Below are 27,645 nucleotides of genomic sequence, written 5' to 3' on the forward strand. Positions count from 1 at the left end.
GAAAATATCTGACTATATTGAGATATAACATATGCTATATATATAAAACATATATAACATATGGTATACAATATACTATAAAACTCACCCATTTAAAATATACAGATTGGTGGTTTTTAATATATTTACGAGTTGTGCAATCCTCATCACAATCTAAGTTTGGAACATTTTAATTATCCCCAGAAAACCCTGTGCCTATTGGCAACCACTCCTCATCCCCTACTGCCCAGCCCTAGGTAATCACTAACCTACTTTCTGTTTCTATAGATCTGAAGGACTCTGGATGCTGTGAAGGTTACATATTTAGTCAACAAGCATTTACTTTTTCTGTGTTATGAATGGGAAAATGGGAGGAGGAGTGACTTGAGCTTTGCCCTCACATTGTTTATACTTGGCAGTGATAGGGCCTGGTAGTTAAACAGTCCACTGTCACTTACCAGTTATGTCAGCTTAGGCATGCTACATATACTCTGTGAGCCTCAGTGTCCTCATCTCTAAGACAGAATAACAGTTATTTTATAAGTTTGCTGTCAGGATGAAATGACAAAATAAGAATCTAGTACACAGCATGGCCCACAGTAAGGGATCATAAATGTTTGCCATTACAGGTCTTTTTTTTTAAGTTTATTTTGAGAGAACATGCTCAGGAGGGGCAGAGAGAAAGGGAGAGAGAATCTCAAGCAGGCTCTATGCTGCCAGCACAGAGCCCGATGCAAAGCTCCATCTCACAAACCATGAGATCATGACCTGAGCTGAAATCAGCCAACAGCCACCCAGGTACCCCAAGAAGTATTTTGAGCCACCTGGGCACCCCATGCCACTACAGGTCTTATATCGCAAGGCAAGGAGCAAGGAAAGTGCTGTGGGGCCCTGAGGAGATTTGAGAAGGCTTTGGGAGGAGCTAGTGTGGGTGAGAGTGTGTGTAGGGATTCAGACAATATAGGCAAAGTTGGGTGGGTGCATTCCAGGTAGAACAGTATAAACAAAGGATGCCCAGAGCACACATGGCAAAAAGCTAGGAGCAGTGGGTGTTGTACTCTGGAGAGACCAGCCAGGGACACAAAGGCTTGAGGGGTGACACTGCTGAGTTTTGGAGGTGGCAGAAAGTTGGTCTGGGAGAATTGTGATCTGGAGTGTGGTGTGGGCAGTAATGTGCTTTTGGGAGCTCAAACGCAATTGGTATCAGATGGAATGAATGAAACCCCAGGTGGAGGATGGACTGGTAGAAAAGAAGGCTGGGGATGGGAGGCCTGTATCTGTTCAAGCAGCCTGGGGACATGAAGAGGCTGGAGAGGGCAGGCAGCCATTCTCAGACTTTAGAATCACAATCACTGAGAATCTGTCAAACATGCAGATTCCTGGGCCTGCCCTAAGGTTCTGACTCAGCAAGGCTATGCAGACCCAGAAATCTGTAATCTTTTTTTTTTTTTTTAAGTTTATTTATTTTGAGAGCATGCATGCAGAAGCGGGGGAGGGACAGAGAGAGAGGGAGACAGATTCCCAAGCAGGATCTGCACCATCAGCACAGAGCCCAATGCAGGGCTTGAACCTACAAACTGTGAGGTCATGACCTGAGCTGAAATTAAGAGTCGGATGCTCAACTGACTGAGCCACCCAGGTACCCCTCAGAAATCTGTAATCTTAATCAGCTCCCTTCAAGGGAGACAACAGAGACCACATCCTTTGAGAATTTCTAGATTAGAAACGTAGTAGAAGTCAAATAAACACAATCACACTACCAAAGGTGTAGGTGAGAGGGTGCAGGCGGCTCCTGGCTTGGTGCTGGGTAACTAAGGATGGTGGGACAGCCAGGAAGACAGAGTTAGTCAGAGATAGAGGGGGAGAAAGCAGGTGAACACAGCCAGGGAGAGGCAGGCACCTGGGATGTAGGAGAGTGAGCAAGTCAGGGGCTTGTCTGTGGTTCACCACCTAACTGGGCAAGATGGCAGACATGGCCTTCAGGGCACCCTGAGCTGCATCCAGACCTTGAAGGAAGAAGGATTTTGACCAGGGGAGATGGGCATGGGCTTTCCAGGTAGAGGAAACAGACAAGATTTGTGGTCAGATGAGTTTTTCAGGCCAGTATGGAGTTTGGAGTTTATTTTGGCCCAAAGTGAGAGAGATCTGGAAGGTTTGGGGATATTGTCACCCTTGCTATCTAGGGCAGTACTTAAGAGAGTGTGCAAGTTTTGGGATGGAGTGAGGGCAATGACTTTGGGTCTCTTATCACTAGGCCCATAGCCCCTCTCCTGTTTTTGATTGATTCATGTTGGCAAGGAATGGGAGGCTGAGGGAAGGCTGGGGAAGGGGCAAGAGAAGGAGGTCCAACCCTATTTTATGATCTCAGTGGAAAAAGCTGTTGTGAGTAGTTTTTGTTGCCAGCAGAGCCACAGAGATGGGCCCCATGAGTCACTGCTCAGTCCTGCAAACTCAGCCCATACAGCCTCCTGTGGTCAGCAGCCTGGGCTTGTTCCAGGTCCAGCCCCCAGTGTTCCCCTCTAGGCCTCAGTATGTCCCCATTTCTATCTATATCTTTGCCATCCTAGGACTGTGCATCCTGCAGCTCTCTGCCTTTTCTGTTTCCTTTTCAGACTGAGCCTCTGAATCTATTTGTGACTCTGGCTTACATCTGGCTCAAGGATAGCGAGCCTCATGGGGACAGGAGTAACGTGACCACTCTCAGGCGCCCCTAAGCATTTGTTCTATGCCAGGCCATATGTTAAGTGCTGGAAGTACAGAAGTGACAACACTGTTTTCATGTAGCTACAATGCACATTGTATTGTGGAGTGAATAAACTAAGGCCTGACCCTGACCCTCGATCTGTCTGCCTGTGCCCAGCAGTGCTGGGGTCAGCTATGGCCTGTGGCTTGGGGACTCTTACCTGCTTCTGGTATTGAAGGGGTATGTGTGCCTGCCAGCAGGTCTCCCCAGCTCTTAGGGCTCTTAGGAGGCCTGGCTGGTGGCTGGAGGTGGGCAGACAGTGGGCAACAGAAGGAGAGGGAGGGAGCAGGAGGCAATGACTCAATGGGGCGGCCCTGGGACAGTTGGGGAGGGAGCCAAGGTTGGTCCTGATGCTCACTAAAGCTCTAGGAGGATGGGACCAGAGGACCCGGCTGGGAGCTGGGGATGGAGCAGGACAATTCCAAAGCTCCTCTGGCAGCCAGATCAGCTCATGAAGAAGGCTCCTAGGAACCTGGTCTGAGAATCTGGACTTTGGGGGCTGATGTGGCAGCTAGGATGGGGCGGGCAGGATGCTGTTCCCACCGTGCCTGCTTCTGACACTCTGGTTTGCTCCTCCGGCAACTTCCAGGCTCATGCTTTAGAGCCAAGGAAGTCATTGTACCCACTGCCCCCTCCCCTCCCAGGAACCAAGGGCCAGAGCATGTTGTGGGCACAGTGTGTTCTTCTGGCCACATAGCCTACCTTCTTACAATCTTCCCAAAATTTTGGGGAGTGTCAGGCCAGGCACACATGCCCTAAAGGGACCTCATACCTCTGAGCTGGGAGGGATCTCACAGGTCAAGTCTCTAGGTAACTTTCACCAGTTCAGGATCCCCTGACTGAGGGTGAAATGATGGGGAGGGCATGAATATAGCCCAAATGCTGGCAGCCAGTGGACATTGACATATGGGAGGGTCTTTCCAAGTCCTTGTGGCAACCCCAGGGGGAAAAAAAGGAATGACTTTCTTTTTTTACAGGCAAGTAAGGCTTAAAGAGAACTGAGTTGCTGGAGCTCACCCAAAAGGTAAGTGCAAGAGCAGGCCTGGGTTACAATCTCTGGCTCCAGGACCCTGACCCCAGTCCCAGCCTCCTTGGCTGGACTTTGTGGGGAGGGGGTGTAGGTGAAAGTGACAGGAATGCACCAGAGCGGAGGGTCTGGGCCTGGTGGATTCTGGCAGGCCTGGGTAGTTCCTACCCCAGAGGCCTCCCTGCCCCCATCCTCCCTCCAGCCCAGACAGCAGTCCCCCATCTGGTCTTGGAATCATACAAACCTGTGTCTTGGGGCCTGGGCCTGGGCAGAAGATTGAGGACTGCAAAGGAGGGGCCCTTTCCTCCTACCCTCCATAAAGATACCCCTACTGGTTCCCAGCAGCCCCAAGCTGCTGGTTTGGGCTTAGGAAGTTTCTCTTTCCAGGGGACTCCTGGGATCTTGGGCCCACACTTTTCTTCTCGTGAGTTGTGAATGCTCCCAGTTTTGCTGACAGAGAGTGGGGCACCCCCCGCCCATACTTCGTGCATTCAAGAGCAGATTCCCCCCACTCCCACAAACCCTTTCCTTCGACCCTCCCGGCCCAGGCACCCACTCATGCACCCTCCAGCATCTACACCACTTTTGCCGGCAGGCGGACCGCTTCCGGCGCTCTCCAGCAGTCCGGTGAGTGGGCATCTTGGAACAGCTGGGCTGGTAGTCGTTGCTCCTCCCGGCCGATAGAGCAGTCGAGTCAAGTAAGCGGGCCCCGAAGGTGGGAGTGGAGCCAAGCCGCCTGGCCCGGAGGGTGGCAGGAGGCGGCGGCGGGCTTAGGACGCCGCGAGGGCTGCGCGCCTCAGTGCTTTCACTGGAGTCCGGGGCGGGCAGCTGCCGTCGGGCCTGGGGTGGGATGTAGCTCTGTCCTCCGGCCCCTAGGGGGCGACGCGGTGCCGGGTCTTCCGCCGCCCTGCGTTCCCTCCCCGCGGCCAGGAGGCGGCGCCAGTGGACGCCGGGGCGTCACGCTGTACCCGCCGTCCGTGGCGGTTTGGAAGGTTCGAGGGCTCGGATGTGCGGCTTCTCGGCTTCGCGGTTCCGCGTGCGGGGGTGTGAGGGCTAAAGACAGGCGAGGGATGGGGCATGCGAGTGTTGCGGCGAGGCAAGGCTGGGTTGGGCGGGCGTCAGCGGGAGGCAGCCCCGCGCCCACGCCTTGAGCGTGCCACATGCGTAGGCCGGCCAAGCGTGGTGGTGAGTGCGCGTCCGAGCGTGGGGGCGCTCTTGGCTGAGGCTGGTGTGAGCACGGACGCGCGGGGACAGATCCTTGTCATTCTCTGTCGTTTCAGGCCTGAACTTCAGGTGCATTTGCGCTATACCTCTACCCGGGCACCAAGACTGGCCCCTCCTGTGTTCTAGTGCCTTCTATCTGAGTCACCCACCGAGCCCTACCGGAACATCTTCAATCCATTTCCTGGACTAGCAGAAGCCTCACAGTGAGGGCCCAGACCCTCTCCCACTTGTCCTGAGCAGGCCTACTCTTAAGGAGAGGGTGATGGAAGGGCCCTTGGAAGTTGGGGATAAGTCCCCAGACTCCCAGGGACACGCCACTGACTCGAGGTTTGCTGTGTGCAGTTTCAGGGATGCCTGGGATGAGGAGGAACCTGTTCCCCACGTGCAGGTTAAGGACCCTAATCCTCCAAGATCACCAGCAGGGACAGCCCAGGGAGAAGGGCTTCTTGGCAGCTCCGTGCCTGGGGATCTTCAGTCACCCCTAGGACCAATGGCTGCAGATGGGCCGGGGGAATGGCAGGGGGACACATTAGGAGGTTCCTCAGTTCAGTTAGAGGAACCCACCCCATCTAGAGTGGAGAGCCTCCCATGTCCAGTGTCCTCCCACCTCAGCCTCGCACAGGGCAAGAGTGATAGTCGAGGGGGAGACTTGGCAAGAGACCAAGTTCCAGACAGGTTAGTGTCAGCTGGCTTGGGTCCTGAGGGGTTGGACAGCGATCCTGTGGACCTTGGAGGCCCTTTATCTGAGACATCTTCAGAACTACTGGAGCCAGGTAAGGGAGGCTGGGCCAAGGAAGTCAAGTGGAGGTTCCTAAAGATGGGTACCAAGACTGGGGGAGGGCTCTGACCCTACTCAGGCTGAAGCCCAGGTCTGAGGAGGGGTCTCTGGGTGAGTGCCCAATGCACACCCAAGCCATTTTCCTTCCCAAGACCCCAGTGGATCTTGCCTCCCTAAGCCTGCTAATTACCTCCTTGCCCAAGACCTCTCCTGGGAGCTGCTGGCCAGTGGCATGGCTACCTTACCAGGTAGTTGGGAGAGACTGGAGGTAGTGGAAGTGGGGTGACTTGATTGGGCAGGTGTTCATTGTCTTCTCCCCACAGGGACTCGGGATGTAGAAGGCCGGGCAGTGTTGCTTCTGTGTGCCCATAGCCCAGCCTGGCTCTACCCCAAGTGCAGTAGCCATGAACTTACTCGCCTCCTGCTCTACCTGCGAAGCATTCCCAGGTTATAGAGAGGAGGTTGGGGGGAGCTGGAGCCAGGAGGTGGCAAGGTTGGGGAATTAGATACTTAACTGAAGTCTGCCTCTTTAGGCCTGAAGTACAGGCCCTGGGATTGACCGTGCTGGTGGATGCCCGAGTTTGTTCCCCAAGTTCTTCTCTCTTCTGGGGGCTCAGCCAACTACAAGTGAGTACAGGATTGTATCTTCCCCTGCCTTCAGCCATTCCTTTTAAATAGGGTTGGGGACATGGCTAAACTCAAATTCCTTGCAGGAAGCAGCCGTAGGGTCAGTATACCAGGTGCTGCTGGTGGGAAAGATGCCAGAGGAGGTGCCTTCCAGGCTGCAGGTACTGAGCCATTTTGGCTAGGGGTGGAGGTGGGATGCTTTCCCACCAGGCAGGAGCCATTACACCGTCTTTTCTTGCAGCTGCAGCAGCTGCCCTCTCATCAGAGCCTGCTGACCTACATCTCCACTTCTGGGTTGCCAGCTTCAATGGGAGGAGGCCTGCCTTACTGCCACCAGACCTGGCTGGACTTCCGGATGGTCAGTGCAGTGGGTCGGGGCATAGGGTGGGTGGCAGGCAACCTGGCCAGCAGAGGAGCCTCTCCTGGGTTGGTTTGAGCAGTGCAAAGCTGGCTGCGGTGGCCTGGGATCCAGGATGCTTGGGACCAGCACTGCACTACTCTGGTCATGCCTACCCTTGTTCACAGCGTCTGGAAGCCCTACTGCAAAGCTTCCAGGTGGTTTGTGCCTTGCTCCAGGAGGCCATTGAGAGCATGAAAGCTGTGCCCCAGCCCATGGAGTCTGGGGTGAGTATCCCCTCAACACCTCTCCAGATGCTCCCTGTCTTCCTCCTTTTCTCCGAGGCTCACCTCCACTGACTGTTGCCCTTAATCATAGGAAGTTGGTCGGCTGCTCCAGCAGACACAAGTCCTGATGCAGCACGTGCTAGACTCACCCTGGCTAGCATGGCTACAGTTCCAGGGGGGGTTGGAGCTGGCATGGTTGAAGCAAGAGGTCCCAGAGGTGACCTTGAGCCCAGACTACAGGTAGACGCAAACTCAGATCCCCGCTCTTGCCCCAGCCCACCATATTCCATGCCAAGGACTCAGCTGGCTGGCTCAGAACCAGCCAGGATTGTGGTCCCAGGACAGGGTGGAGTGAAACAAGGCATCTAATAGGAGTCGTAAGACCATGTACCCTGTACCAGGTCAGCAGTGGATGAAGTTGATGAGCTCTATGGCCGTGTAGATGGACTGCTGCACCAACTGACCCTGCAGAGCAACCGGCGAGTACAGGCACTAGAGTTGGTCCAGACTCTGGAGGCCCAGGAAGGCAGGCTGCACCAGGTGGGAACTATCTGCTCAGATGGGCCCTGCCTCTGATCTCAAGCATGACCTTCACCCCACAGCAGCATTCTTTTCCCTGTTTGTGCCCCTCCAGATTGAAGTATGGCTACAGCAGGTGGGCTGGCCAGCACTTGAGGAGCTAAGGGAGCCCTCACTGGACATGCTGCTCCAGGCCCAAGGCCCTTTTCAGGAGCTGGACCAGGTTGCTCAGGTGAGTTTGGTTACTTGTTTATTCCCTAGGTATTGGGTCAGTTTGCTAGGGACTAGGAATGCAGGATGGGTGAGAGCAAATCTATCCGTTTCTCTCTTGGAATTTACAATCCAGCAGACATCAATGGTAGTCAAAGGTTCAGAGCCACGTATGTGTGATTGCAAACTGAGGCAAAAGCTCCGGAAAGAACACAGGTGGTTCTGAGTTTATTACAAAAGACCTGAGGGGCGCCTGGGTGGCTCAGTCAGTTAAGCCGACTTCAGCTCAGGTCATGATCTCTTGGTCCGTGAGTTCGAGCCCCGCATCGGGCTCTGCTGACAGCTCAGAGCCTGGTGCCTACATCGGATTGTATGTCTCCCTCTCTCTCTGACCCTCCCCCGTTCATGGTCTGTCTCCTTCTGTCTCAAAAATAAATAAACGTAAAAAAAAAAATTAAAAAAAAAAAAGACTTGACCCAGAAGGGGTGTTGGTCTAGCTTTCTTGAGATACTGACTTTTGAGATGAGAGCTGAAGAATAGGTTAGCCAGGAGAAAGAGGGATTGGGGTTGAGAGACATTCCCATCTGAGGGAACAAAGAGCATGTGCAAAGGTTCTGTGGCAGGAAGGAGCACGGCTTGCCTGAGGAACCATAAGAAGGATAGTGAGGTTGAAATGCAGAGCAGTAGAAGGAGAGAGAGTGAAATAAGATGAGGTAAAATGAAGCTGGAAAAACAGTCAGTGGCCAGATTGCTGGGTCCTGTAGCAGTATAAAATTTAAGTGGAAAAGTCACAATCAGATCCATGTTCTATGAAGATTATCTTAGTTTTTGGTTAGACAGTGATTTGAAGGACTGACATGTAGAGTCCACAGAGGCATTTGCAATGGCCCAGTGGGAATGATGCTTTCTCTAGCCAGATGGTGGCAGAGGAGACTGATTTTAGAAATTGCCGGGATTTGCTACGTGGGGTAAGTAGGAGAGGGAAGGGGCGCCTGGGTGGCACAGTTTGTTGAGCGTCTGACTCTTGATTTTGGCTCAGGTCGTGATCCCAGGGTTGTGGGATCGAGCACTGCATTATGTGGACCCTGCTGGGGATTCTCTCTCTCTCTCCCTTCACCCCCCTCCCATGCTTGCACATGTGTGCTGTCTCTTTCTCAAATACAATTAAAAAGCAAAAAAAGAAGGAGAGGGAGGTTGTAGGGGTGAGTGGACGTCTTTTCTGAGAGAGCGACCAGGAGACAAGGGCCTTCTGAGGCAAGGGGATTCATCAGTCCAGTCTTGGGTGTGCTCTGGAGATGACCATAAGGGACTGAGACCCATGGGGATTGGCCTGGAACTCAGAAGAAAGACCTGGCCATACAGGGTCACTTGGTGGACATAGGTGTGTGGATGATATTTGACGGTCACATAAGATTGGCTCAGGAGAGAAAGTGTGGACTGTGTTCAGGAACACCAGTGTTGAATGGCTCTGGTGAGGGATGGGGAGCAGGAGGAGAATAGGGTGAGTGGGGAGGAGTTGGGAAGCTGTAAGAGAGAGGATTGGAGGCTGCTGAGCAATGGTCAGACGAAGCCTGACAATTGCTGGGGATGGAGGTGGCAGTGAGGTGGCACTAGGCTGATGAGGTGAAGAAACAGTGATACCTGATACCGAGGAGAATAATTCCTCCAGGAAGTTTGTGTAGAGAGGCACAGAGACAGGGGAGTGGATGGGGGTGTGGGGGGAGGGTCTTCAGTCACAAGAGAGACTTGACAATGACGTGTAGATATCTGTGGAAAGGACTGCTCAGGGGCTAGACCATGGCCCAGATTTGCTAAGCCCAGTCTTTGTCTCCAGGAGCAGGTCCGGCGAGGGGAGAGGTTTCTGCAGCCACTGGCTGGCTGGGAGGCTGCTGAGCTGGGCGCTGCTGGGGCCCGCTTTCTGGCCCTGCAAGCCCAGCTGACTGACTTCTCCAGGGCTTTGGCCCAGCGGCGGCAGCGGCTGGCAGATGCTCAGAGGCTGTTGCATTTTTTCAAGCAGGTAGGTGCGGTGTCCTGTCCCTGGTTCCAGGTGGTCAGTGGGGATGGAGGGGTGGCTTCCTGGCTTCATCACAGCCTGAGCTCTTTCAGGACATCCTGCCTCTTCTCTCTCCTTGTCTTTGGTCTGACCCCAAAATTCAACCACTGGGGGTGTGGCCTGAGCCATCATTCTGGGGGGCCGGGGGAGTGGGTAGAAGAGAAGGCTCAATGGTTTTGGTGGGCTCTGCCTTCAGTGCCTCTCTGGCCTTGGTGTTACAGGCCTCGACATGGGCTGAGGAGGGGCAGAGGGTGTTGGCAGAGCTGGAGCAGGAGCGCCCAGGGGTCGTGCTGCAACGGCTGCAGCTGCATTGGACCAAGCACCCTGACTTGCCTCCTGCCCACTTCCGAAAGATGTGGGCTCTGGCCACAGGGTTGGGCTCCGAGGGCATTCGCCAGGAGTGCCGCTGGGCCTGGGCACGATGCCAGGACACCTGGCTGGCCCTGGACCAGAAGCTAGAGGCTGCACTGAAGCCACCACTGACGACGACCACAACGGGCAGCACAGCTAGCCTGTGTGTCAGCCGTTTCCCTGCTGCATCTGCCACCCCTCCCCTGAGGAAGGCATATAGCCTCGATCAGAATCTGGGGCAGAGTCTCAGAGAGCCTGCCCACCACTGCCACCATGCGGCTATTGTGGCTGCTTCCCACGGACCAGACGCTGAAGGTGGTGCCCAGCCAGGGTCATCCCCTACCATGCTTCCACCAGGCAGTTCTGACCCCAGGACCCCCAACAGGTGCAGGCAGAGGGCAGGGCAGGGAGGGCAGTGGCAGGAGAGATGTCTTGAATCTTGACTCCACCTGTCTGGTAGGCTCCAGCTGGTATTGGCAGAGATGGTGGCTACAGAGCGGGAGTATGTCCGAGCTCTTGATTACACCGTGGAGAACTACTTCCCTGAGCTGGATCGCCCCGATGTGCCCCAGGGCCTCCGTGGCCAGCGTGCCCACCTCTTTGGCAACCTGGAGAAGCTGCGGGACTTCCATTGTCATTTCTTCCTTCGTGAGCTGGAGGCCTGTACCCAGCACCCATCCCGGGTAGCCTATGCGTTCCTGCGCCATGTAAGCCCACAGGTCACACAGCCCCTACCTGATTCTGCCACGTTCAATAAAGAGATCTTAGCACATGCCTGGTGCCAGGGTCTGTGCTGGGTATAGCTATGAGCAAGACCAGTAAGGTCCCTGTCCCTGTAGGTAATCATGTTTAGTAGAGGAGACAAAAGTAAAAAAGGTAATTCCAGATGGTAGTTGGGGTCAGGAAGAAAATAATCAGGATATATACATGATCGTGATTTAGTAGTGGGGTTGGGGGGTGGGGCAGTTAGAGGCCTCTTTAACAGGCTGAGGCCAGGGGAGGGGCTGGTCTCAGAGCGTTCTATCCAGAGGAAAGATCAAGTGTAAAGCTTTGGGGCAGGGAAGAGGCTCAGTGGTCAAGGAAAAGACAGGTCAAAGTGGCTGAGTGTAGTGAGCAAGAGGAGTAGTCCAAGGTGAGGGAGCCCAGAGTGGTGGTCCAAGACAATGGGAGGAGCAGAGGCCCTGTGGGCAAGCCCCATTCGGCACAGTGCCTGTTCTTTCCAGGTTACCCCTCATTCAAAGCCAGGCAGACTGGATCTGCAGGGGGAATCTTCCCGGGGAATTGTTTGTTGGCATTTTGGTCCTCCCAGGCTGAGGGTATCTGGCCCCCTTGCACCTGGACTGATCTGTGTGTCCTCACAGAGGTTGCAGTTTGGGATGTATGCACTCTACAGCAAGAATAAACCTCGCTCTGATGCCCTGATGACCAGCTTCGGTCATGTCTTCTTCAAGGTAGATGAGCCTGAGACAAGGGGAGGAGGGGATGGAGGAAGTAAGTACCTTGAAGCCACCTGATGGTCTCCTACCCACCTGGCAGGACAAGCAGCAAGCACTGGGGGACCACCTGGACTTGGCCTCCTACCTGCTGAAGCCCATCCAGCGTATGAGCAAGTATGCATTGCTGCTGCAGGAACTGGCAAGGGCCTGCGGGGGTGCTGTGCAGGAGCTGAGTGCCCTGCGGGCTGCCCAGAGCCTTGTGCGCTTCCAGTTGCGACATGGCAATGACCTGCTAGCTATGGACGCCATCCAGGGCTGTGATGTGAGTCATGCCAGGCCATGGTGGGCAGGTGCGGTGGGTGTGAAGAGAGGGGGCAGGAGAGGCTGGGCACTCACTGGGCCCCACCTTGGCAGGTTAACCTGAAGGAACAGGGTCAGCTGGTGCGACAGGATGAGTTCATGGTACGTGCTGGGCGCCGTAAGTCCTTGCGCCGCGTTTTCCTCTTTGAGGAGCTACTGCTCTTCAGCAAGCCTCGCCGAGGACCCACGGGCATTGACACATACGCCTATAAGCGTTCCTTCAAGGTAGGCCCACTCGACCCCTCCTATGTTCCCTGCCCTACCCTCACCCCCTCTGGCCTCACCAAGCCCCTCTCCTGGCCACACAGACGGCAGACTTGGGCCTCACTGAGTGCTGTGGGGATAACAACCTGCGGTTTGAGATCTGGTTCCGCCGTCGCAAGGCCAGGGACACCTTTGTGCTGCAGGCTGCCAGCTTGGCCACCAAGCAGGCTTGGACAGCTGACATTTCTCGTCTGCTCTGGAGGCAGGCCATCTACAACAAGGGTGGGTCCCTGCCCCTATTTCATCCAACGGTCCCCTTCCTGGAGAGCTTACCTCCCACAGGGCCCCATACAGGGCCTAGGGACCTGGAAATGCTTGGGAGCAGGGAGGTCCAACAGCAGCAGCCAGTGTAGGAAAGGAACTTCAAAGTCAGGCAGTCCCGCTGTCACTGTCCCCGACTGTGGACACAGTGTTAACCTGAGTATGACACCTGTCCCCAGGATTGTTGGGAGGAGAGTATAGCACCAGAAAGGCCCAGTGCACAGGATGGCTAATATGCTGGGTATGGATGTAGAGGAAGGACTTACTCAAGGGGTTGGTAGACACAGAGGCCTAAGGGCAAGGCTGATGTCCAGAGAGGCCCCACCTATGCTCACTCTCCACCCAGAGGTTCGCATGGCTGAGATGGTGTCCATGGGTGTGGGGAACAAGGCCTTGCAGGACATCGACCCCAGCGAGGAAGCTATCAACGACCGCACTGTCAACTACATCCTGAAGTGCCGAGGTAGCAGGCAGGCTACAGGGGAGTGTGGGTGTGGAATGCTGCATGGGAGATAATAATGACCTCTGTCACCCCTTGCCTGTGCTCCCTTCAGGACCTTGGCCCAGGTGGGCTCTGGCCTGTCCCAACCTGACCCTCTCTCTTACACAGACATTCGCTCTCGGGCCTCTGTTGCTGTGGCCCCGTTTGACTATGAGAGCCCCTGTCTGGGGGCCTTGAGCTCCCTTCCTGGAGACCCTGCCTCTTGCTCTATGCTGGGGTCCCTCAACCTGCATCTGTACAGAGACCCGGCTCTTCTGGGACTCCGCTGGCCCCTGTATTCTACCAGCTTCCCAGAGGAAGCAGCACTGGAGGCTGAAGCGGAGCTGGGCAGCCAGCTGTCTTTGAGTAGGTCTGGGCTTAGCCAGAGGCAAGAGGGCACTGCTTAGGGTCTGGCCCTCCCCTGTGACAGCTCACTTTCCTCCTCCCCAGCTCCTGAAGACTCAGAGGTGTCATCCCAGTGCCAATCAGCCAGTGGATCCAGTGGCTCTGACAGCAGCTATATGTCAGGGTGGGCCCTGGGAAGAGGTCTTGAGGACTTGTCCTATGTGAGTATCATTTTGTCCTCTTTCTACCAGCCCCAGCTCAGGCCTATGCCTGTCTTTCCTTTAGGAGGAAATGGGGGTGTGTGGGCCAGGGCCATACCCCAGAGATCCCACCTGGACCTTTAGTTGAGGAAACAAGCAGTCACACCTAGCTTGTCAACCGCAGGTCTGAGCCTGGGCTGGAAGGCAGGCAGCGGATCCAGCAGCTTGTAGCTCCAAGAAATATCACCTCTCTCAGGATCTGCTATGACCAGAACGTGACTGGTATGTGGGCCACCTCCAGCCCACATGCACTGCCCTATTGACTGCTCTTTCTGATGTCTGTGCCCATTGGCAGACTGGCAGGGACCTGTCCTAGGGAGCCTGGCAGCAAAGCCTGAGTGAGTGCCCTGATCCTGAGCCTCTGGCCCCATGTCCCCTTTTATTCCCTTTCCGGCTTCCACCCCAATTACACGTTAGGTTTAGGCTAGAGCAGAGTGGGTGTTTCCACGCTGTAGGCTTGGTAGGCCTACCAAGCCTTGTAGGCCCCACGCCCCACTTGGTGGGGCACCAAGTTGCTCTGGACAGTGATTGGGCTGCCCCACCTCTCAGGAGGAACATAGTGGGGTTCCCAGCAGTTGCTTCCCAATCCCTGGTCTCAAAGCCAAGCTTCTCAAACTTAGGGGCAAGCCCACCTCTATTGTACCCTTAACTCTTGACTGCCTTGGTTGCCCAAGCCCAGCCCTTCTTTCTTGGGTCAGTTTGGTTATATTGATTCAACACCTTTTGAAGAGCTTTCAATTAGAGCTATTCTCTAAAATTATTTCACTTGTTGGTCTTTGGTGTTTCAGAGAGTCCAGGCCCTTGACTCATAAATTACTCTTTATTTATAATAAAAATAGACTGATACACTTTCATATGGGCACATGCATTCTTTAAATGAGCCTTGGCAGATGGGGGTATTGTGAGGGCAGCATCTCTGGTCACCCTAGCTCTCTTGTAAGTACTTGCCCAGGACAGAGTAAGAGACAGACCTAGACAGGCCCCTCTGGATGAGCAGGTCCACGCAGCGGCCATATTTCCTGGCGAAAGGCAGCGTGAGCTAGAAGGAAAGTCCCATCTTATCCCTTACTTCTTGGCTGGTTGCCTATTGTAACTGAGTAGGCGGGGTCCTCCCCATCTGGGCAGGGGTAGGTCAAGGCCTATCAGTGACTTTTGATGTTCTGGGCTCAGTTCTGCCCAGAGGTATCTCACAAGCTTGTGGCTATGAATGGCTACCAGAATGACCAGAGGGTCAAAAATACACGTTTCCAGCCACTGGTTTTCTACTTTTCTAGCTGCATATGCTGACATTACCTTTCTAATTAATAGACTAGCCAGAGGCCTAATAGTAACTGGGTACCAGTGTATTTAGAGTGAAAAGTATTATAATAACGTACTTGATTACAAAAAATATCAGATTAATGAGAAATTAGCTAACTCTTTTTCAGCTATAATGTTAAGATGAAAACTTTAAACCCTAAAATTATTTTAAGGAATCAAAAAGCAAAAATAAAAAACCTGGGTTATTCCTTTGATCTCATTGAACATTTTTTTTTTTTTTCTGGGTAAAGAATACTTTAAAGCAGCTTATATATGAAAGGAATGTGTGAAAGTGGTGATATGGCTCAGTAGGTGAAGTTGGTATTAGTGGTCAAAAAGGTCTGACTCCCAATAGTTTCTCTGATTTCAACACCCTAAAAGCTTGAGCTCATGTGATGTGCTTCCCAAGCATGGCCGGGGTGTTAGTGATAAAGGCAAAATTGGTACCATTGGAGGAAAACTTAAAAAAACCAGTGGCCTGAATACTGCTTTTTGATCACTCTGGACTGATTAATTTCAAACCATTGTTTCTCCCTCCTTGGGACCAGGGACCAGAGGTCTAGCTGCCTGCCTTGCCTTCTGGGCAGTGCTGGCCTGGCAGCAAGACAGTGTCCATTTGAGGTATCCACAGGGTCAATTTTCCCAGTGGGGTACAAGCGGCCCTCACCTCCACCCAGCTGTACAGGCGTTCTTGGGTGTGCCGGTCATCCTTGAAGCCGGTGATGGCCAGCAAATCCACCACAAACTGCTTGGGGCTGATGTGCAGGGTCTGCCAGGAAAGCCCCTGGTCAGGCAGGGCTGGAAGCAGTTGCCTGACACACATTTACTTCCTGCCTTTAAGAGTGGGATGCAGAGCAGGGGCTTCCCTGGGTCTGCAGGAGCTCCAGGGATCGGAGACTACTGTTATTCCAAGCTACTTCTCGGTCAAGGCTTGGTCCAGATGCTGCTGCCCTGTCTTCATATCCCTGCTCTTCATGCCACCCTTGTGCCCCTGACCTATTCCCATTGGCTGGCACCACTTATCATGTGGACAGGGGGACAGACAAAGAGCAAGGTCTGGGGCCTGTCACACATACCCATAGCTGGTTGGCCAGAGAGACCACCTTGGCTGTCATGGCTTTGGGGTCCTTTTGCCTGATGGAATCCAGGATGATGTCAGTCAGGAAATGGTGACATTTTTGTGCATAAAACATCTCTTCCCAGGATAGAGAGAAACTCAGGAAAGTCACCTCTGTGGAGGAGAGAGTGGATATGGCCACATCTGCTGTGGCTAAGGCCTTAGAGCCAGCCTGGAAGGAGAGAGGTGTAAGGCTCCCGAGAGAGAGTGTTTTCCTGAAGCACCCTGTCTAGGGGCTCAGGCACCTCCACAATGAAGTGCAGGGCCAGGTATGGCTCGAGTCTCACCTCTGGGCTGGGGGCTGGCTGTAGGCAGCGTATGCTTGAGGTTGTCCATCTGTGTAGTGTAGATGATGCTGTCCTCAAAGAACATGCAGGAGCCATCGCTGCCCACCACGGGGGGGTGGGTCACTTTGAGGATGATCCCTGCGCTGTCCACCTCATTGGCCTCAGGCAAAGGCTGCTCAGGGCCAGGGCTTTCTGTGAAAATGACATGGGGTGGGAGTTCTCCTTGAACCACTTCAGAGCCCAAGCGGGGAGGGGACCAGGATAGTGAGTCACCCCAACCTTCCAGCGGCCTCTGCTGCCAGCTTCTCAGAAGTGGCACCCTTTGCTGACAGGAGCCTGTCCTGGCTCGCCTCTCTCCATTGTCCTAGAAGCATTATAAGTCCAATCCTACATTTTAGAACTCCAGGGAACTCCTCTTGAACTAAGACTGGTGTCAACTAGAGCTGATAATACCCTAGCTGGGGGACTGGAAATCATGGAAAACTGTAAAATGAGAGGAGCTTTTTGGGTGAGCTGTTGATGCATGTCCACTCTGAAGAGTATGTTTGACAGACCAACTCAGGGCTCATAGGCAGGGCCCAAGAAGGCCCCTCCAAGCAGGACCTAAACCTTTGAAAGGGAAAGCACCAGAACACTGTAGAAAGAATTTGAGGGAGCAGAGGAAACAGCCCAACATGGCAGTTCTCAGCAAACTCCTCTAGGTTGTCTCCACACTGCCCCACCATACACAACACGCCTCTCTCTTTAGCTCCTCCTGTCCATCCCACTTCAGTAATCCCTCACTCCACTGCAGTCACACAAGCCAGAAATCTGGCCCCTCTTTGGCCAGATCCTTCCCAATTTCCTCTCCCAACTGCCTAGCCTGTTTGACCTTACGCTTGTAATACTTCTACTTCTGCTGCTGCATTTCCTCTACTCCTGGAGCAAGCTTTCTGAATGCACACCTGGCTTCTTGCTCCATTGTTTAAAATGCTTCAGTGGCTGCGCACACCCCTTAGGGTCAGAACAGTGTACCAGGTCCTGAACTTGGCCCACAAGACCTGTCCTGATGAATTATGTCTTCAGCTCTGTTTCCCATCACTTTTCCACATGAAGCCTGGCCTCCAGCAAGACCTGTTTCCCCAAGCACCTGGGACTTCTTCCTTCCCCCTGCTCAGTCCTCAGCCCCTAACCTCCTTTGTGCTCCTATTATTTCATAAACACCCTCTTCCTATATGCTTCATGCAGATTCTTAGCCTCACAAGCCATGCCAATGTACTGGTCATCTCTGTATACTGCTTGGCAGAGCTGTGAACAGAGGATTCTAGCCCCACTTTGTCACTAATTCACTCTGGTCATGGCCAAGTTTTGCCCTCTGTTGTTGTTGTTGTTTTTTAATGTTTATTTTTGAGAGAGTGTGTGCACATGGGCAGGGGAGGGACAGAGAGAAGGGGACAGAGGATCCGAAGAAGGCTCTGTGCCGACGACAGAAAGCCCGATGCAGGACTCATGAACCATGAGATCATGACCTAAGCTGAAGTCAGATGCTTAACTGATGGAGCCATCCAGGTGCCCCTACCCTCTCTGTTTTATAAGACTTAGGTCAAGGATGAGAGAGGACTCACCTTTCTCCCTTGGCTTCTGCTTGCCCCAATCCTTCAGGGTGACAGCTTTTTTCACAGGGAAATATGGCTTAAAGGTTGGCTCTGGCCCCTTGTCTTTGGCTCCAGCTCCAGCCCCTGCCTGCAGAGCTGGGTCCTTCTCTGAGCCTGTGGAATGGCTTTTCCAGGAAGCTGAGGTGCTGGGCTGGGAAGCAGCCTCACTTCCTGAAGGGAGCTGCAGAGTGGCTTCCTCCATGAAGCTGCTCCGGGGGACTGGCATGGGCTGGAATTCCCACTGTTTGCAGTTGACCATGTCCCATTCCCTAACGAGGGAGATGAGTTTTTGCATGGGAGTGACAGGAGGGTCTTTGGTTTCAGGTTTCTGTGTGAGGTTGACTGTACTACATTTCTTCTTGGGAGGACTTTCGGGGTGGGCCCCCCAGTATTTGGGGTTGGCACAAAGACCTGGACAGTGGGAGTATGTGCTGGGATTGCCCGCCCTCTTGGCACCTCGGCAAAGGGACACCTGGATGGTTTGGGAGTACTGCTCAGGTTCTTCCATCTGGCTGGATCTGGTCAGGATCCCCTTGGCCTTATTCCATGAAGTCCTGTCATTGCAGTCTTGGAAGTCCATGGGCATGCAGGCTGTGGTCTGGAGAGGGAGGACACAGTAGCTCTGGGAATGTTGTGCTTCCACATTGAAACCTCACCCAAGAGCTAATAATTTGGACTTCTAAGATTTAATTTATTCATCCAGATCCTGTCTTCCTGTCTTCCACATAGATCAGCCATTTGCTTTGCTCAGCCTGAGTGGGGGTGGTGCCAGCCCAGGGGCCTCACATACTCCAAAGGAGCATATTATCAGCATCCTAGACCACGAGTGGCAAACACATCCCTGTGCCCCTTCAATGTTCAAAAACCAATTACCATGTTAGGAATCCATGTAGGCTCTGCCCTTTAATTTTGCCATGCCCCTCAATAGTAGAGCCTACCCCTCAACACTGTGGTGGTTTTTTGAGGACACCACCAAACCAAAGAAGGTTGAGACTTACTTCTTTGGCATCTCTACTGAACTCCACCAGTGACCCTGGCCCTTCTGTTACCACGCGCAGTCTCCTGATGGGAAAAGCTTCTTCATTTTCAGATTCTTTCTCCTGGGTCCATGACCTGCAGACTCCCAAGAGGGAGTCAGTGAGCAGAAGCCTCTACTAGTTCATCTACTAGTTGGTCAGGTCTGCCCTTTGGCTAGTTAGCTCTAGACAGTGGCAGTGAAGGGCTCTTAAAGGGTTTCATTTAGGTCACTGGCCAATCCTGGACCTGTTCCACCCCCTCTGCCCAAAGGAGAACAGGGAGATGGGACTTAGGATTCTCAAGAATACTATAAAGGTCCAAATGCCAGAACATGGTGTCCAGAGCAAAGTTTCCTTACTTGTATGCCTCACATTGGGCAAGGGCTTCTGAAAGGGATGGGATGCGGTATTCCTCAACCTCCTGGCAGAAGAGGGGCCATTCCCTGCAAATGACAAGATCTCGTCAGGCTGGGCAGCTGGGTGCATAGAGGCATAGCCTTCAGAGCTGCTGCCTTGACAGCAATTTACATATTGGAAATAATATAACCTCCTTGAAGGCTGCAATCTGAAGGTTTTTCTATTATACAAGGAAGGGATTTCATCACGTGATTTCCTTCCATTTATCACTTACTTAAATTCAGATGGTAAAAACAGTTTTCCAAGTCTCAGGAAGTTAAGAATGTGTCGGAACATTTGGCCATCCCCGTGGATCAGCAGGGTCTGTCCGTATGTGATCCAGTATACTCTCTGATGGTTGGACAGAAGTTCTGGATACTGCAAGAGGTTGTACACCAGACCTTGTCAGTCTGTTAGTTAAAGGGCTTGGTCTTTAGTAAGGGGCAGGTCAGTCTTCTTTTACTTCATTTTCTTGACCTTTCTAGGCTTTGGGATTTCCAGCTCCCTATCTTTTTAGCCACAGGGAGCGATAGTGGGGAGCTGAGCATCCAGGGACAAGAACAACCCTGCTTCAGTTTTACTGCCCCTAAACCACCCTCTCAAGTCATTTGTAACCCTACCCTGTGTCTTGCTCAGTCCAGGCCCCTCAGACTGGTCTCCTCCCTACCCAAACTCCTGAGGGCGTTTGTAGCATGCTGTTCATACAATAAGGGCACTTTGGGCCATGGGGTAGGGGGAAGGTCTTATTCTAAGCAGGTGCTAGAGACTGTGTGAGAGTCAGATGACAGGTTCTAAAGCAGCTCAGCCACAGAAGCCAAAAGGAAAAGAGGGTAGCTCCGGGGCCAGCATACCTTCAGCAAGGTCTGCAGGGTGGTTGCATACCAGTGGCTTCCAACATAAACTTTGATGATCTGTTGAGGGGAATATACAGTGATTTCTGCTGTCCACTCCTCATCTAAGGAAACCAGTGAAAAGGAATGTATCACATGGCCAGAAGGGAAATTAGGACATTTTAGTTAATAATGCATGTTAAGACTCAGTATCTTCAGTCATGTTGTGTTGCCTCTTCTGAGAAGCAGAAGAAATAGAAATCTCTGACACCAATCTTCTCTCAGGCCTTCCCTGCAGCTCACTACAGTTTCCTGGGTGGTGAGGTGGGTTTGGAATGGCAGCTTGGAGGGACAGCTGATGACTCTGGGAGTGGGAAGGGTAAGCCCTCTAAAATCCCAACCCCAAGAACACTGATGCTCTTCCCCCAACCCACCTCTCTCAAGAAAGCTGGACTAATGTTCCTGTCTACCTACATTGCCAGCTGCCTCTGGTTTCTGGCTGGGTGTGTCCTTGGTGTATAACTCTTCATGTGGTGAGAAGTCCCTCTTTATGTTTGTGCTTATAGTTTAGCTAATGTCACACTGCCAGCACTCATCAAATCTGTCACTGGTATAGAGACCAAGCCTCTAGGTATGTCTGGAGAATGGGGCTTCATTTTGGGGAGATGAATCCATGACCCTCTTCCTGGGGGAGACTAGACTTAGGCTTTGTTCTGATGTTTGGGAACCAGTTTCTAATGAGCTTTGTAATAAGTAAAAGGTTTATGTTATGTAACGAAGAGGCAAGAGGTGTATCACTAGATTGTGAACTCCATGAAGATAAGGACTGGGTCTCTTGTGTTCACTTCTATACTCCCAGTATCTCCTTTCCTGGTATATGGTAGGTGCTCAATAAATATTGAATGTTGCTGAATGATGGAATGCAGTGGAAACTTGATCTAAAAACTTTTTGTTAATAGTTACAGGCAGCTGGTGAAAACAACATTAGTTTTGGACCCAGATTCAAACTCCAGCTTGATCACTAGCTCACTGAGTAATTTGAGGCTTATCTGTTAAATGGACCCAGGGACTGTTCTTCCCAGGAGGTTATGAGGATCAAATGAGCACAGCATGTCAGCTCTCAAAGACCCATGTGGCCCCCTACTGAGGTCAGTCTGTACTACTTGAGGCTACTCATGGGCTTGAGGTGAGGAGGGGTACCTTAACAGGAAAATTTCCCTCTAGGAAAACCTACAAATGTTGGATTTCCTCTCCTCTTCCATCTACAATTCCTGGCCCTGGCCAGCCTCAACTTTCCTTTTTGATACCCAAGCCCTCCTCTGATGCTAAATTCAAATAAAGAAGCTTCCTCATTTACTGAGCACATCCACGGGTGCCAGACTCTTCGGCTCCAGATGAGTCTTCAGGGCTACTTTCATTGGCTCATAGGTGATATCCCTTTTGTCCAGGAAGGCACAGAGCTCGTACACCTCGGAAATAGTCTCAGTCAGGGGCAGTCGACAAGTCCCTAGCCAGTTCCTGCCCAGAGGAAAGGCCTGTTAGAGAGAGCCTCAAGCACTGCACACCTAGGGAGCTTGCTAACTTTTCATGCATAGAATGTCTTGTCCTTAACACCGGCTGAAACCTGTGGCTACTAACCTCATTTCCTTGATTTAACCAGAAATCTGGTGATGTCTTATAGGAGAATGAGCTTGGACACACAGACTCACCATCTTGGAGCTGAGCTTGACCTACTTCAGAAAAGCCCTCTAAATCAACTAACTGTAGGCCTCTAGGTCTGCCTGAAGTTCCAGAAGCCAGGCCAGGGACCACCCACTTCCATTCTGCCCCCCCCTAAGTGTCTTCCCATGACATCACAGTGACTGTGTGGCAGCCTAAGATTACTAATACTGTTTGTGCCCAGGAAAGAGGCTGGGGGTCTGAATATCAGTCCCTGCCTCCAAAGGCATTTGTGACATCAGGGATGGGACATCTCTGGGAGAGATGGATGGTGTGGGCCACAAAGGCCCAAAGGGCCCAGAGTTGGCTAACCTCCCCAGGGGCTCAGGAAAACCTACTTGCACATTTAGTTTTGGTACCAGTATATTTTGTGACCCTAAGAGAGTTAATTGCTCCACTCCAAACATCAGTTTACTTTTCTATAAAACAGGATTAGAATCCATGCTTCTGCACTAATGGGGACACTTTAAGCTTATTCCCTGAGACACAGACCAGGTATCACCTCTTTTGGGAAGCCTGCCTTACTTCGCTTCTGGAGCTCACCCCCAGTTCTGGCATTTCTGTGTATCTAGCAAGACTCCCAAGGGTTTCAGGGAGGGCCTTTGTAGGAAGGTCTGCATGGCAGGGGAAATATCTAGCATCCTGAGGGTTGTGACCGTGACCTGGTCATCTCAGCCCTAGTACAGGGCTGAAAACAGCAGTGGATTGCAGAAAACAGAAATATGAAACAGTCTGAAGCCTTTGAACCTTGGGAACCCTTATACCTTTGGAACCTGTGCTCTCCTCTAAGGCCTGGGTTTAGTGGTGGTAGTGGGAGTAGCTAAAATGATGGGTTTGCCTCCAAGGACACTACTTTCCTCTGGCTCATGGGCGGGGCCCCAGGTTGGTTTCTGGAGAAAGGCAGAGACCAGCCTGAGTGGAACTGAGCTATTCACTGAGGAGGGCCTTACTTGACGTGCTGAAAGAGAACCCCATTCCCTGTGATGTACAGTCTACTTCCATCCAGCGTGCTTTCGATGCGGAGCTGTCCCAGTGCGGAGTCTGGGTACTTGACAAGCAGACCCAGGGCCATCGTGTACAACGGCTTCATAGACTCCAGGCCTGCTGCACGGCCCCCTTTCCCAGGGCTCAGGGGAGAACAGGAGGTCCGGGAACAGCCACCTGTGCCGGCGAGAAGGGGGTGACTCCTAGACTCCTCACAGTCATAATTGTATTGGAAGCTTTGGGTCTTGCTTCCTACTCCTACCTTGAATTAGTACTAAAGAAACTTAGAGGAAGCTTATTTCCTTGCATAGCCAAATCTGATTCTTCTCAAAATCTGTATAATTTTAGGATACATAGGTTTAGAGGCCAAAGCTATTTGTTGGGAGGTAGGGTTGGGCGGGGGATTAATTTGCTGAATCATTAACATTTGAATTTCAGAAATTTCAGTACAGCAGCCATTTGGCCCCATCCTCTGCAGGAATCTTCCTTTGTTCCAAGTTCTGCTCTAATTAATCATCTATGGGGAAGGCGACCCCATAGCACAGAACCTGATATGCATTACAGGCTTCTCAGACTCACAGCCCCTATCACTCCTGGGCAGAATTTCTCCTACAGACAAACTATGTGGTATTACTTTTAGATTGGGTATTGGGATTGCTAGCGCACAGGCAGGACCTTGTTCTCCTGAAGTGGGTACAATGCACAGTCTATAAAATCCTGTCCCAGTGGCAACAGTGGGCCAGCAGGCAAGCTGCTGGGTGATTTTCATGGATCGTACAAGAGGGGTCATGCCATCCTTATCACAGAGGAGGAAACTATCCTGAGAGGCTAATTAAGTACCTTGCCCCAAACTGTAAAGCTAGGTGGGGCAGAGCTGGGATTTGAGGGCAGCTTGTCCATCTCCAAAGCTACTAGAGCCGTTTCCCTTAGTTATGGTGCTTTTCAAAAGACAAAAACCACACTTTGTATTTGGGGGCTGCTGCATGATTTACAGAGCCTGTCTGCAAACATGCTTTCCCGCCATCTTCACATAGCTCTTGTGGAACAGACACCACTCTACTCATCTCTCAATGACCCATGTTCTCTGACAAATAGAAGCCCTTGAAGGAGGGATTTGAACTCAGCCCTCTTAAGTGGATTGTAGACCCTGGAACAGGCTCCTGAGACCTGCTTCAGGATGCCACTAGTCCCATTTTTGCCTGGGGAAGAGGCTGGGAAAGTTAGGCCTAATCACAGGGAAAGACCTTATTCGATGCACAGACCAAACTTCACATGTGCAAGACAGTTTATATGTTCTCAGAATGCCAGCTGAGGCCACACTGCAACACAGCTAGCTCCCTGCAGCATGCACAGTAGCTTCCACAGATATGCAGGATTTGGGAAATGGGATGGTGGAAGGCAAATAAAAACATGAGGATGAAACCAGAATGAGGTAGAGCTGGGAGCATAAAGGCCTGGATTGGACCAGGTCAAGAAGTGTTAGGAGCAGTCCTTTTGGGCTGGAACCGCCATCTTCCAGTAATTCGCCAAGATGACCAACACAAAGGGAGAGAGGAGAGGAACTTGCTATATGTTTTCTAGGCCTTTTAGAAAACATGGAGTTGTTCCTTTGGCAACACACATGCGAATCCACAAGAAAGGTGATATTGTGGACATCAAGGGAATGGGCACATTCAAAAAGGAATACACCACAAATGTTACCATGGCAAAACTGGAAGAGTCTACAATGTTACCCAACATGCTATTGGCATTGTTGTAAACAAACAAGGGCAAGATTCTTGCTAAGAGAATTAATGTACATATTGAGCATATTAAGCACTCAAAGAGCCAAGATAGCGTGTGAAGGAAAATGGTCAGAAAAAGAAGGAAGCCAAGGAGAAAGGTACTTGGGTTCAACTGAAGTGCCAGCCTGCCCCACCCAGAAAAGCACACTTTGTGAGAGCCAATGGAAAGGAGCCTGAGCTGCTGGAACTCATTCCCCGTGAATTCATGGCATGATAAATATAAAAAAAAAAAAATAAAAGACCTCAAGACTGTTTAAAAAAAAAAAAAAAAGTGTCGGGAGCAGGCAGAGACAGGCACAACAGCCAGAGGATTTGAACTAGGGAAACAAGGGAATTTGGGGATGGGTAAGATAACTGGAGCACTAATAGAGAATTTGCTTGAGAGTTTCCCACACCCTCCAGCTATGCCTGGAAGAGGAAGGATGGCAGAGGCAGTCAGATGTTGCAAGTTGCTCCCCACTTCCCCAAGCAGAACAAACCTCCCCTACCCTTGGGAAGCTTGCCCTTGGGCCCAACCTCCCTCCCTAGGACATTCAGGCCTGGTTTCTCCACCCAGGCTTGGCTGACCTACGTGCAGCTCAATGGGAAGGCTGAGCAGACAGGGTGTACAAGGTTTCAGGCTGAAATTGTTCTTCTCAGATTCTAAGTCAGCCAAAACACCCGCTTCTCCCACCACCACCCAAAGCCCAAAGTGGTTGTGGGAGGGGAGATGTCTGTTCTTGGCTTTAACAGCTCAAGCCTCAACTGCCCCAGAATGTCAAGGGCAGGGCAAGGTTCCTCTGGTGACATACCCATGTTCATCCGGTACAACCTTACAGCTTCAGTGAGCTCAGGGATTTCCAGAATTTCTACTTCTGCTTCTAACACATCTATGTTGGAGAAATTATCTGGTAGTAAAATCTTCTGTGAGCGTAGAAAATTCACTTGAAAAGCAAAGGGAAACATGAAATAAGATTATTTCTGATTTAACTGTAGGTCCAGGTTTGGGCAGGTTTGTGGTACTGCAACATATCCTACGCCTTCCTTGTTCTGAAACAACTTCTAAACATACCTGGTTAGATAGGCTTTGAGTCTGTGGTTTCAAGGTGAAAGACCCCAAATTACTTTGTTTTCCTGTGTCTGAGTCCATGGGTGTGGCCTCCCTTGGCCTGGCCTGGAGCTCCCAGGTGAGCATACTGGCCTTGAGACTTACCCTGTGAGTCTTGACCCAAGAGCAGGTCATTCCAAAAGGGGGGGTTGTCTTGCTGCTTACAGAGGAAAGGCCCAGCTGTGCCTGGGCTGGCAGGTGGCACTTGCAGTTTGTCCCTGCCTGGATTGCAGTGTGGGAGGCAGAGATGGAGCCAACACTAACGTCCTGTGTGAATCAACTTGGAGATTCAGAAGCACATCACAGACAACTTTCCAGGTGACTGTAAGTAGGAATGGCTGGGGTTCCAGGCATTTGGGCCCCAGTACAACTTGGGTGTTTCCTGTCCTATTCATCTAGGCAGCAGTAGCATCTTGGAATCAGAAAGCTCATTCAGTTCACACCCTAACCAGACCTTGTCCTAGGGTGGTGGGGGGAGGGAGGCTTGCTCTGTCCAGGGTTGAAGATTTCATCCCTCCTTAGGCCACTAGTTCAAGTAATTTTACAATAATTTGACTACTCTCCTTCCCTTTTATTCTGGTTTTAGTGGAAATGAGAGCAGGTAGGGACCATTCTTTGAAACAAAGGAATAGGAATAGGAAACCCTATTTCCTCATTTTATGGTGAGAGGAACTGAGGCCAGGAGGCAAGGTGGATACATAAAGGCAAGCTAGAGAGTAGCTGACTTTGGAGCCCAGCTCAGGGCCTTGCCCTTCACACCAACTCCTGTGGCCTCTGATCACTGCAGGTAGTTTCCAGTGCCCCTTTACACCCAGGCCATCCCCAAATGAACAGGGAATAATATAGCCCTGAGGCTTGTGGGAGTCTAATGCTGAGAATCTGCTAGCCTTCCAGAAGGCTCTGTCATGCCTTCACCTCCTCAACCCAGGGAAGCTCCTGAGGCCTTAAGCACCAAGCTAAGCCGCCAGGGTGTGTGGGATAGGGAGGGGTGGATAGGCCCTACCTATCAGCCCTCCACCCCCAGGATAGAGCAATCACCAATGAAGCGGAATTCACTGCACTCGCACTCGATTAGGGCCACAGTTTCAGCCAGCCACAGCAGATTGTCTTCAGTCACCAGGCTTGGATACTTGGCCACTAGGTCTAGGGGCAGAAAGCAGTAGTGCACTTCCTCTTCTGTGTCTAGCAATGGTGTATCCATGAGTCCCAAAGGTGCCTTATCATGGAGGCCTGGAAGAGAATGTGCAGAGGGGCATCACCACCTCTCAGAGGTTAGGGCTCTCACTGACCCAGGGGTCCCAGAGGAAGATGGAGAGATCACCCCAGAGATGGTCCCTGCCAGGTGCCTCCTTTCTCTCTCTCTCTCTCTTTCCTGTCTGTCTGTCTGTCTCTGGATGTAACTCTAATGTCAAATGCAGGAGTGTGGTGGGGAGAAAGACAGAAATCTATTTTTTCTATACTGAAGGGCAGTAGGTATGTTGTAACATTTTGGCTTATGTACCCAACGTCATTAAGTTCATACTTGTTACCTGTCTAGTTCTAATTGATCAAACCAACTATTGTGACCCACAGCCAAAATAAATGCTTTTGACTCTCTTGGAAGCTCAAGACCCATCAGCAGTCGTGAATGGCTGTTCTCATGTCCCAGAGAGGCCAATCTATACTGCAAGGCATGCATCAGACAGTGATCATTTGGGGACATTCCTTGTGTGGTGGTTAGAGCTGACTTGAAAGGTTAGTGGAGTTCTCTGACTACTAGGAGGGGGCAGAATGCAGCCCAGCCTTGCCCAAGTAAAACCACTATGCAGAGAAATGAACGTGGAAGAGGATGTTTAGTTCCAGAGGGTAAGCAGCCTTGAAGAAGGCATGTGGCAAGGTACAAGATCAAAGGAGATGACAGAGAGGTAAAAAATCATCCAGACCTAGTTCAAAAATCAGAGTATTCTCCGG

At 51.8% G+C, this 27,645-nt stretch overlaps 2 protein-coding genes across 14 annotated transcripts in view; one reads left to right on the plus strand and one right to left on the minus strand.

Annotated features, from left to right (window-relative positions):
* The first annotated feature begins 4,357 nt into the window (after positions 1-4,357).
* PLEKHG4 (pleckstrin homology and RhoGEF domain containing G4) lies at positions 4,358-14,396 on the plus strand. Of its 9 annotated transcripts, none has more exons than XM_042968458.1 (22): positions 4,358-4,376; positions 5,030-5,746; positions 5,904-5,999; positions 6,075-6,198; positions 6,285-6,378; positions 6,465-6,539; positions 6,620-6,736; positions 6,904-7,002; positions 7,094-7,242; positions 7,404-7,542; positions 7,637-7,753; positions 9,566-9,748; positions 10,006-10,520; positions 10,596-10,842; positions 11,497-11,586; positions 11,672-11,893; positions 11,986-12,156; positions 12,240-12,417; positions 12,803-12,919; positions 13,067-13,303; positions 13,388-13,503; positions 13,667-14,396. In XM_042968458.1, exons 2-22 carry the CDS (start codon positions 5,236-5,238, stop codon positions 13,670-13,672), a joined length of 3,603 nt encoding a protein of 1,200 aa, XP_042824392.1. In that variant the 5' UTR covers positions 4,358-4,376; positions 5,030-5,235; the 3' UTR covers positions 13,673-14,396. The 9 variants fall into 9 exon arrangements, with proteins under 9 accessions (XP_042824392.1, XP_042824391.1, XP_042824390.1 ...); XM_042968457.1 differs by lacking the exon at positions 4,358-4,376 and adding an exon at positions 4,378-4,447; XM_042968456.1 differs by lacking the exon at positions 4,358-4,376 and adding an exon at positions 4,690-4,741.
* The window catches only part of KCTD19 (potassium channel tetramerization domain containing 19), a 31,399-nt gene continuing 18,097 nt past the window's right edge, over positions 14,344-27,645 (minus strand). For 3 of the 5 annotated variants that reach the window (XM_007090278.3, XM_042968465.1, XM_042968464.1), the window contains 13 exons: positions 26,734-26,925; positions 25,400-25,531; positions 22,791-23,001; positions 21,479-21,639; positions 20,143-20,246; positions 19,527-19,669; positions 19,255-19,338; positions 18,878-18,992; positions 17,850-18,477; positions 16,246-16,437; positions 15,918-16,072; positions 15,509-15,610; positions 14,344-14,581 (listed from right to left, as the gene is read on the minus strand). In XM_007090278.3, the coding sequence (XP_007090340.2) occupies positions 14,468-14,581; positions 15,509-15,610; positions 15,918-16,072; positions 16,246-16,437; positions 17,850-18,477; positions 18,878-18,992; positions 19,255-19,338; positions 19,527-19,669; positions 20,143-20,246; positions 21,479-21,639; positions 22,791-23,001; positions 25,400-25,531; positions 26,734-26,925 (2,333 nt within the window). In that variant the 3' untranslated portion in view covers positions 14,344-14,467. The remainder of the gene's footprint in view (positions 14,582-15,508; positions 15,611-15,917; positions 16,073-16,245; positions 16,438-17,849; positions 18,478-18,877; positions 18,993-19,254; positions 19,339-19,526; positions 19,670-20,142; positions 20,247-21,478; positions 21,640-22,790; positions 23,002-25,399; positions 25,532-26,733; positions 26,926-27,645) is intronic. The other 2 variants (XM_007090279.3, XM_042968466.1) reach the window with 2 other exon arrangements.

Source organism: Panthera tigris, chromosome E2 (genome assembly GCF_018350195.1).
Source record: "Panthera tigris isolate Pti1 chromosome E2, P.tigris_Pti1_mat1.1, whole genome shotgun sequence".
NCBI lineage: Eukaryota > Metazoa > Chordata > Mammalia > Carnivora > Felidae > Panthera > Panthera tigris.

Excerpts from the sequence above, each read along its gene's own strand:
- PLEKHG4 (XM_042968458.1), top strand. The coding sequence starts at position 5,236 with ATGGAAGGGCCCTTGGAAGTTGGGGATAAGTCCCCAGACTCCCAGGGA. Across the intron at positions 7,543-7,636 it reads AGGAAGGCAGGCTGCACCAG|ATTGAAGTATGGCTACAGCA; the intron begins GTGGGAACTATC and ends GTGCCCCTCCAG. Across the intron at positions 11,587-11,671 it reads TCGGTCATGTCTTCTTCAAG|GACAAGCAGCAAGCACTGGG; the intron begins GTAGATGAGCCT and ends CCCACCTGGCAG.